The sequence below is a fragment of the Olea europaea genome, chromosome 18 (assembly GCF_002742605.1).
Source record: "Olea europaea var. sylvestris chromosome 18, O_europaea_v1, whole genome shotgun sequence".
Classification (NCBI taxonomy): Eukaryota; Viridiplantae; Streptophyta; class Magnoliopsida; order Lamiales; family Oleaceae; genus Olea; species Olea europaea.
Genome location: NC_036254.1, coordinates 18,015,855 through 18,026,009, shown reverse-complemented (window position 1 = coordinate 18,026,009; position 10,155 = coordinate 18,015,855). Strand labels below are relative to the sequence as shown.

Below are 10,155 nucleotides of genomic sequence, written 5' to 3'. Positions count from 1 at the left end.
ATGACATTTTTCAACTTTGGTGTGTTTGATTGAAATTTATTTTTCATGGAATAGAAATTCTTGGATTTCTTGGGAATTGCATTTTTCTTGCTTTTTGGGAAAATCAATTCCCACCAATATAGTGGGAATTGATGTTCCCGGTTACTGTTGACCTTTTTTTTTTTTTTTTTTCGGGCAATGAAAATAAATTCTAAGAATTATTGTAAAAAAAAAATTCTCTTTAATGGATAATTTTTATGTAAAACAAAGTCAAACGAACACTAAAAGATAAATGATTTTCTTGAAATTTTTTTTTTTTTTGTTTTGGCAATGGAAATAAATTTCATCCCCAATACCAGTATTCAATTCCTTTAATTGACAATTTTCATGTAAAATAAAGTCAAACGAATACCAAAAAATACTTTTATTTCAATATTTTTCATTTGAAAAATTATACCAATCAAACACAATAATTTACGATTCTCAAGAAAACAATTTCTAGATAATCCAATTCCCTGTAATTCTTTTTTTTTTCCATCCAAATTCCATCTTTGCAATCAAACGGATCCTTATATTTAACATAGTACCATTTAATATAAAATGTATGATTTCGTATAAAAGAACTAGAAATTTAATTTGTTGCATACATTTATGTAAATTATTATTATTATTATTATTCGAAATATTTTTCTTTATTATGAGATCATTTTTCTGATTTTGAAAATCATATTAAATTGATTTTAAGATGTTGTGTCGTGCCCTATTTATCGCAAACTGATTTGGTGATTACATTTCTATTTACAACTAATATAGTTTTTAATATATACTATGAACAATTTTATTTTAAAATTTTAGTTCTCTTATTTTATGGAAATATTAGATGATTGTGAACTTATTTAGTTCTTTTATCTAATTTTGATTTGATGATTACTTACATTATTTATTTTTTCTAATTTTATCAATTTTTTTTTTTACACGATCAAATTATATTATATTTTCAAGAGATTGTGACATATTTATAATGAAAAATCAAATATTCATACCTCTAAATAGTTCGTAAAATACAAGACAAGTTTAGGCTATGTTTGTCTACCATTTTTCACATTCTACCACATTATTTTTCCTATAGTACTCATTTTCAACTACATTCTTCATTAAAATAATATTATACGTAAATCAAAACATTTCCTTCTTTTTTTAATCATAGATTTCAGTATCAATCACAATTCCATAATATATTACCCACAAATAATAGGGCACAAACAAGCACTTAGTTTCTTCTTCATATGTCTGATGGATGAACAATATATCATACCAACAAAACTCAATCTTTACATATTCCCATTGTTTGCAAGACGGCAAGAAAATAACGCTTTGCTGCGGCTTTAAAAATAAGCCTGCACGTTCAAAATAGCGAACAACCATATTCACATATGCTCTGGTTTGAGTTGCAGCCACCCCTCATCTTCTCACATTCCTGAAATGTGACAAACAAAATATAAATACATCTGCTCTAACAGAGTAACAATTTAGACAATGTTTGATCCAAAATGCCTCGATATATATATACTGAAAATTGAGAATGCAAAATGGCTCATAATAAGAGTAAAGCAAACTCTGCAACATTATCCAATTTGTGTTGAATGACTCAATGTATACTTGGGGCACAGGTTAGGCTCCGTCTACTCCGCCATGACAATAGCTACCAAGTGATTTCAATTTGTTCGACTAGCTGAAAGATGTGCTCTAAATAAAGCTTCTCTGAAGTACGTGACATCTGATGCCGACAAAAATTATAGCCATGCCTTTGCCTTTCAGTTTGTTTAATGATCCTCATTTAGTGCACAAAAGTACTTGTTCCAACAAACAGATGCTAGAAAGTTTCATTCGTTATGTTTAGCAGAGACTGTAAAAATTTACATTGCAAAAAGAGTGTAAAATAAACAATGTAGTTAAACAGAATTTCATAAGAGAAACATATTAGATACATAAATTTGCTAGAAACAATGGATCTTCGTGAATCTTATTCAAAGGTCCATCGAGTAGAATTATTTACATGGCATCCTAATATTAAGTAATAGATTCCTACAAGTAAACAAGTTCTTATGAATGTATACGTAAATTTGACTCACCATTACTTATCCTCATCTCATAGACCAAAGTTGATACCTAGTCGGTGGCTATAACATATGAGCTAGAAACCTTGTAACCAGGAAATAGGATTCTGGGAACAAGGAAATAGGATTCAGGGAACATCTTTTGTAGGGTTTTGCTCCTCCATCGTGACAACAAAGCAACCAGCAATTTTTATTTTATTTTAATATTCTTAGCCAAGTGTTCAGGATTTGTTCATCCACATAGGAGGACAGTTAATGCATTTAAGACTACCAAGTGATTAGTAGGATAAGCATTGGACTATGTATGTGTGTATGTGTGTGTGTGTGTGTGTGTGTGTGTTGAAATTCAATTGATATACCCAGCTAATCACTTGAGCATAGACATGTGCATGAATTTATCTCATAAGAAATCACTCAATAGTAAATAACAATTCTGATGTAGTTAACAAAACCTTAGTTAATACATGAATGGAGTTCACTAAAGCTTAGTTTAGTCTTATCAAATTTTTTCTTCATAATGTAGCTAGCATCAACAACAAAGACTAAGCCTTTGTTCCCAATTAATTTGAGGTCATCTATACAAGTCCTTCACTGCTCCATTGAATTTATTGCTAGATCTACTAAAATATCCAAAGCAACTAGATTCTTAAACAAGGTCATGTTAGTTTCAGCATGCTCCTCCCTCTTCTCACATATTCTACTAAGATCGTGTCATTCTTATAAACACAAGTATCTTTAGATCCAAGCAAAACATGTCCCAACCAAGTTGTCCTTCAAATTTATTCTTAATCGGTCACACATTCACTTGGTAACCTATATGCTAATTCGTAATCGTGTCACACATACATCTTAGCATCCCCATTTTGACTACCTTCATTTTATCCTTAATAGTCCAATGCTCGCAACATAAAGTATATCTGAGATTTTCAGTTTACAAAGATATTCTTATATCACAAAATCCTGTAGCAGTAGTCGCTAATTATCTGAAACCTTTGAATCACACCTTAATACACGCTCAATCCCCATCTTCCATAATTTCATAGCATCATTATTATAATTAGCCAATTAATATCTACCTCCATTCATGTGATGTGTTTTTACTCTTGCAGATTTGAACGATTCTTTCAACTATATAACACCCACCTTGCCTCAGTACTCCCCTACTTGGATAGGAGGTTCGTCTAGAGTACCAACTTTTTTTCCCCTTATCTTCATTATCTTCAGAGCATATCTCACTTCCACTAATTAATCTCTTGTAGTACAACTAACATTTCCTTCTGTAATGGAGTTAACAATCTTCATTGTCAATGCTATGCCTTTTACCAAATAACAAGTTAAAATAGTTTATTCGTCTTGCCAGGATCTCATAACTACTAAACATATCATTTTTTTCTCATCTTTAATACACTCAATGGTTAAGATCTCTACTTCCCCACTCCTTCCCAATTTGAAAATAACTTAGTGCTAAGATCCCATGCCTTGCTTGGTTGGACCAACCCAACCCAAGCGCATCATCGGTCCAAGGAAAGAAAAGGACTGCCTTGGATTTCAGAGATTGGTCCAACTCGTAGCTATCAATATATGGATCACAAATGGGTTAAGTAAAAATAGTGGGTCCTATGAGATGTATAAATAAAAGCTATAATACTCAAACTCGAGTACGGGTACTTATCTAAATGTCGTATATTTTATTTTAAAAAATGTACGATATGAAAACATGGCTAAAAAGAATCCAAATTGCAAACATACGTACGTAGATACGCCTTTCAAACTTCAATTTTTCTTTAATTTTCCTATTTATTCATGGATAACAAGAAATATATTTTTAACTACTACTTTTAGATTTATTGTTTTCTTAACAGTTGCCAAGATTTGAGGCTTCTTTTATGATATTGGGCCTCCTATCCTAAGCCCATTTCATTTACCAAACAGCCCACTTACCTAATAAAATTTTCCCAACATAAGCCTAGCGCCATATTATAGGCCACCTACCCGATAACAGATTATAATTCTACTCCAACCTAATTCCACCCCCAAAACCAGCTCATCCTCCATCCATCTCTCTTCTACCCCTAAAAACAAATTTTCTCTCTCTTCCACCCAAACCCCCCATTCCAGCTATCTTGGGAGGTGGAAATGTGTATTAGAACAATTAGAAAGCTTCTGAGTGTGTATTGGAACAATTAGAAGGCTTTTATAGAAATGGGAAGAAAAAAAAGAAGGACGAAGAAGAAGAAGAAGTAGAACAACGCTGTGGTTGGTTGAAACTTGGAGGATCCAACACCTATCCTATACTCGTACCCGTATCGTGTTGTGTTGACACGGATACTCTAACCATTTCGAAGAGTCCGAACATTATAGGATAAAATTAGAGTTTTAACTAGCTTATAAGCTATTACAATCTTTACAAACATGCACATAGACTTATTGCAAAGTTGCACGAATAATTTTTCGTCATTTTATTCAACTAATCCCTCCCAATACAAAAATAAGAAATTGGCTTTAACCTTGTAGTTGAATATTAATAATTGAATACTAAACTTGCTCTATAACATTAAAACATGTTAATATCCTGGGTAGACTATCTAATGCAATGTCAATGAGAGGTATTTATATTCAATTCATCCAAAAGTAAGGGTCATGTTCCTACCCAGAGAGACCATATTGGGAAGCAGCAGCCGTTGGTCTAGACCTCCAACGAAATGTCGAGGCATGTCACTTTAACTTATGCTAATAAATCAAGACCTCAACAGATTTCAGGTCCCCTTTGACATAGTCTAGGCCTTGCTCCTGATCAAGGAAACACCATCTAGTTGTCAGCACTTCACTAAAGGTGGGACCCTTTTCTCTGGGATTTTTATAGGCATATTGCCAATTTTGAGGGTGACAGCTATTTTTAAAAAATTTGAGTAGGTGATTGTTTTTCATTATCTCCATTTTCCATTTTGTGAATGATGTGTACAGGTTCTACGCATTTAAATACCTTCTTTCATACATGGGCATCACCACCTTATTGAATCTATATTGGGAATCTAGGTTCAAAAATCCATTGCTTCTCCTTCCACAGATCATGTGCTGTTAACATCAGACTTGAGGGAGACAATCTATTCTGATTCACCCTTGACTCAATGGTGATTAAAAGAACCAAAATATAGATACTTCTTGTAATTGTCATATGAAATAAAAACAACTAGCTTATTTGGAATCTAATGCAAGAATATTATCTTCATATGGTGAAAAATTGAAAGAAAATTGAAAGTTCATAGACTTCCCAGGCAGTGAGAAGTCAAGAGGCCAATAGATTTGTTGTAGAATACTAGAATCTGAGCCTGAATGATGCTCTTATGAAAGGAAAGTTCTGAAATCATTTTGATGTTTTATATACTATCATAATAGTTACTTATAAGATTTCAGTTAATATAATATTAAATCCAATCAGTATTTTAATATCATGTATTATCAACCAGATAAAGCCAATCCCAAACACACTATAGCAAATGGTAAATTTCCAGTTTAGCCTTCTTATCAGGCTAATAGCACTGCACATAAAAATCATCATGAACCCCAGCAGTCTGCAAAAATAACATACATTCCTAGTAGTCTAGATATGAAGAAATTAAAAATCCATCCATATTCCTTGGACAGTTTGCTTGCCTGATTATCTCTATTTCATTTGCTAATTATCGTTATGATCCCTCACAAAATTTTTGTTAACTTGGTTTTTGTAGAGAATAATATGCTTCTGATGTCTGTGTTTTATGTATGGAATCATAAATTACATGCTCTTTAAATAGAGATGAATACAACTACTATCCTACTTTTTAGCATATACAACTCTATTATATTAAATTTTAAAGAGTTATCCTTCTAGATATATCAAAGGTGTTAAATTCAAACAAGCTATCCTTCTAGATATGTCAAAGATGACTAATTTAAAAGAGCTATCCTTCTGTGGTTGAACAGGTCAAGTTGACCGTGTGACCTGTTCTTCTATCAATCAATTCTTTGATTCTTTTAATCTTTAACACGCACAAATAAACAGTCAAAAATCTTGTAACTATTCATTTTAATTTTAACTAGAATCTTGAAACCTGAAAGTAAAATCTATGTGATTTGAATCCGACAGGTCAATCACCCTGGTGGTTATAACTCATGTTTAACTGACAGTTGATAAAATCAAGCCACAACCCTATGCCTGAGATTGCATCTATTTGTTTGCAAGTGAAAGGTAGCATACAAAGTGATTAAGAATCAAGTGAATGATCACATGATCTCAACTCTTTATCACACTTGATCAACCTATGACTCTAGTCAACTTTTGTAAACAGTGTGTGCCCTACCCCACTAAAGGGGAGCCATTATTAATTCTGATGAACCCTTTACCACTCAATCACTTGCTACTACATTTCTCAGATCTTCACATCTGAATTTGGCATTATTTCTGTCAGTGACTTTTAAGGTTCTGCATAACCTTCCGTTGTTTTGAAAATTCTCCAACATCATTGACATCATTCACTTAACTGTTACTTAGCTTGGTATACTACATAAAAGCATATCCATCAAGTATTTCATGTGCCAAAAAAAAGATTCAAAACTTATCGTCATTGGTAGCAATAATCAGAATTTACATTCCTAGAGCAGACCAAACAAGAGAATAATTCTCAATTACAGGCTGAGGAATCCATTGTTACCTGAGAAAGCAATTTCAGCAGCATTTACATCAGAGATTTCCTGCCTTTTCACCCAAGCCAAACCAATATGTACCTTATTCATATTAAAATTACCAAATCTTCCAGAATTTCCATACCTCCTCCTACCACCACCATAAATTTCCACCTTCGGTGCCAAATCACCCACTTTCCCATCATTCAATGACAAGTTCCCAAATTTTCTTCCAATCTTACCCATCCTATTCTCCTGTCTCCTAAATCCATTCCTGACTCCCCACTTTGCATCATTTCTTACACTCTCACCAACTGAAACATCATCTGCCACCTTCTCAGGTGTGACACCAGTGCCATTTAGATCTTCCCCTTTAACTCCATAACCTTTGACCTTGTAATCCCTTCCCCTGTTCTTTCCATTTCTCGGAAACTCATTTCTCTCTCCTTCCTTCTTTTCTGATGCCAATTCTTCACTTCCCTTCAACTCATCTATTCCAATACTTTTTCCTTTCGTCCTCTCATTTTTATCATTCCTCTGGAACCCATCTCTAAATCCATTTTGGTTCCTATATTTTTCATCTCGAGCCCACCTCTGAAACTCATTTCTCACTGTCTCCTTTTCTGATGCCAATTCTTCGGTGTCTTTCAATTCATATATTTCAACACTCTTTTCTTTCATCGTGCTTGCCCTCCAATATTTATCATTCCTCTGGAATCCACCTCTAAATCCCTTTTCGTTCCCATTTTGTTCCCCTGGGGCCCCCCTCTGAAACTCAGTTCTCTCTTTTTCCTTCTTTTCTAATGACAATTCTCCACTGCCCTTCAATTCATTTTTTTCGACACTCTTTTCTTTCATCTTGTATTCGGTCTTCCCATTTTTATCATTCCTCTTGAACCCACCTCTATATTCCTTTCTCTTCCATATTTTTCCGCTAAACACCCCCATCTTCTCCCTCCCTCCATTTTCCGCCAAAACCTCCACAGTACTCGCACTGAATGTTCCTTCAGTTTCTTGTAATTCACCACAAAAACCATCTTTCACACTGCTTTTTCTGCTCGATCCCTCCAGAATTCCAACTACCTCATTTCTCGACAAAATTTCAGCGCAATCAAGAACGTTTTTCTCAATTTTACCGTGAATCCACTCATCATTACAACTATTCCCATTTCCTGGAATTTCCTTTTCCTCCTGATTTTCAATCACTACTCTCTCTGTATCTCCGCCACCATTCTCCCCAACCGCCCAATTTTTTTTCTTCTTCTGCCGATATTTCTTTTTCTTTTTCTTTTCCTTGTCGATTCCACCCATTTTTCCCTCACCCCGAGAACCTCCTATTTTCACTCTCATCTTTTGTTCATCTTTTTCCAATCTCTGCCGCCGTCCATATCCCGCAGAATGAGCCTCCACTTTCTTCTCATTTTTCCTATCCCTATAATCCTTTGCAATTCTATGATCATTTTCGTTTTTTGGCTTCTGGACCTCTTCTAACCTTTGTATTTCTTCTTGTTTCTTGCGCTTTTCATTCCCGTTCCTCTCTTCCTCTTGTTTCTGGAGCCATCGCTCTTTGAGTTGGACCAATGAAACATAATCCGGAGGAAGTGATGGATACTTCTTTCTCTCCTCCTCATCCATTGAACATCAATGAATGAATCAGCTGAATTTTAAATAAAAAAAAATCAACAAAAAACAGAAACCCTTGAAAATATCACCTGGGTCTAGAGTTGGGTAAAGGGGAAGGAAGTGTTTACGTAACTTTTGTGCAGGCAAAGACATTGCAATGCCCACTTGTACCCATAAAGGTGTATTTGTTGATTGACATCCTCTGCATAAGAGGGTAAACATTTACAATTGATTGAAAGATATATGGTAAACATCAATGTATAAAAATTTGCTAACTCATGATTGTAAACCATTATGGCAACTTTATGTATATATCATTGTCCTTTAGTCATATTTTTTTAATAAAATTAAATCTTTTAATCATACATTCTCTCTCTCTCTCACTCACTGTTTTCTATAGGTTGGTATAAATTGAATGCATATATATACTAATTAAATAGTTATTATAGTGATAACGATCTACCTAAAATTTTAATAGGACTCTTATTAGAGTTTAAATTGAACTCTTAACAAACAATCTTATCAAAGAAAATTCTAACTACATTAATAAGATTTTAGAATAAATATGTTAGAATTCTAAATTTATCTAAATACTTTATATCAAATAATCCGATAATAATTCAATATATGTACAAATATTAAATTCAAATTTCGTTAAAACTCTTATTTTCGATCATTAGGATTATTGGCACAAAATCCCTATAAAATGATAAAGTTGCTAAATTACCCTAAAATCTCAAAACTTGCATTTATGCCTAGTAATATATATTGTACGAATTTTTGGGGTATTACATCCTCCCTTCCTTAAAAAATCTCTTCCTCAAAATTTACTTTGGTTATCGAAAAGCTCTGAGTATTTAGCTTTCATATTTACCTCATGTTCTCAAGTGGACTCTTCCACCGCGTGATTTCGTTACTAAACTTTTACCAATGAAATTTCTCTATTCGAATTGTTCGAATCTTCCTATCCAATATGACTATTGGAGCTTCCTCGTAAGTTAGATCTGGATGAATTTCTAACGATTTAGGATTAATCACATGGCCAAGATCTGATACGTATTTTCGAAGCATAGAGACATGAAAGACATTATGCACTGCTGAAAGTTCGGGAGGCAATGTCAGCTCGTAAGGCATAGTTCCCACACATTTCAAAATTTCAAAAGGTCTTATGTATCTTGGTTGGAGCTTCCCCTTTGCCAAATCAAATAACTCCCTTCATAGGAGTTATTTTTAGAAAAACTTTGTCACCAACCTCAAACTCTATATCCATCCTCCTATTATATGTATAACTTTTCTATCAATCTTGGGCAATCTTTATTCTAGCCCAAATCTTCTCAATAGCTTGGATTGCTCGCTCAATAATCTCACATCCTAGAATTCTTCGCTCACCAATTTCATCCCAATGAGCTGGAGATTTGCACCTCATACCATACAAAGCCTTATAAGGGGGCTATTCCTATAGTGGTCTAATATCTATTTTTATAGACAAATTCTACCCATGGTAGATGTTTTCCCAGGTTCCTCTAAGATCTAGGATAAATGCTCGAAACATGTCCTCAATAATTTGAATAGTTCTCTGTGACTGACCATCTAGCTGTGGATAAAAATCTGTACTGGAGTTTAGCTTAGTCCCCATTGCCTAGTGCATACTTTTCCAAAATTTCAAGATGAATTTCGGATCTCTAGCAGACACAATAGAGACTAGGGTCACATGTAATCTTATCACCTCTATAGCATGTAGCTGAGCTAATTCATCCATATTAAATGTTATCTT

The 10,155-nt window shown here is 33.8% G+C and overlaps 1 protein-coding gene across 2 annotated transcripts; it reads right to left on the bottom strand.

The window, feature by feature from the left end:
* Positions 1-1,151: 1,151 nt before the first annotated feature.
* On the bottom strand, positions 1,152-8,593 carry LOC111367659 (cilia- and flagella-associated protein 251-like). 2 transcript variants are annotated; one of them, XR_002697875.1, is made up of 3 exons: positions 6,788-8,593; positions 1,639-1,885; positions 1,152-1,456 (listed from the first exon to the last, which is right to left on the bottom strand). XR_002697875.1 is itself a non-coding variant. In XM_022988646.1 (2 exons), exons 1-2 carry the CDS (start codon positions 8,391-8,393, stop codon positions 1,449-1,451), a joined length of 1,614 nt encoding a protein of 537 aa, XP_022844414.1. In that variant the 5' UTR covers positions 8,394-8,588; the 3' UTR covers positions 1,152-1,448. The 2 variants fall into 2 exon arrangements, 1 of the variants encoding a protein (XP_022844414.1); XM_022988646.1 differs by lacking the exon at positions 1,639-1,885 and having other exon boundaries at positions 6,788-8,588.
* Positions 8,594-10,155: the final 1,562 nt, after the last annotated feature.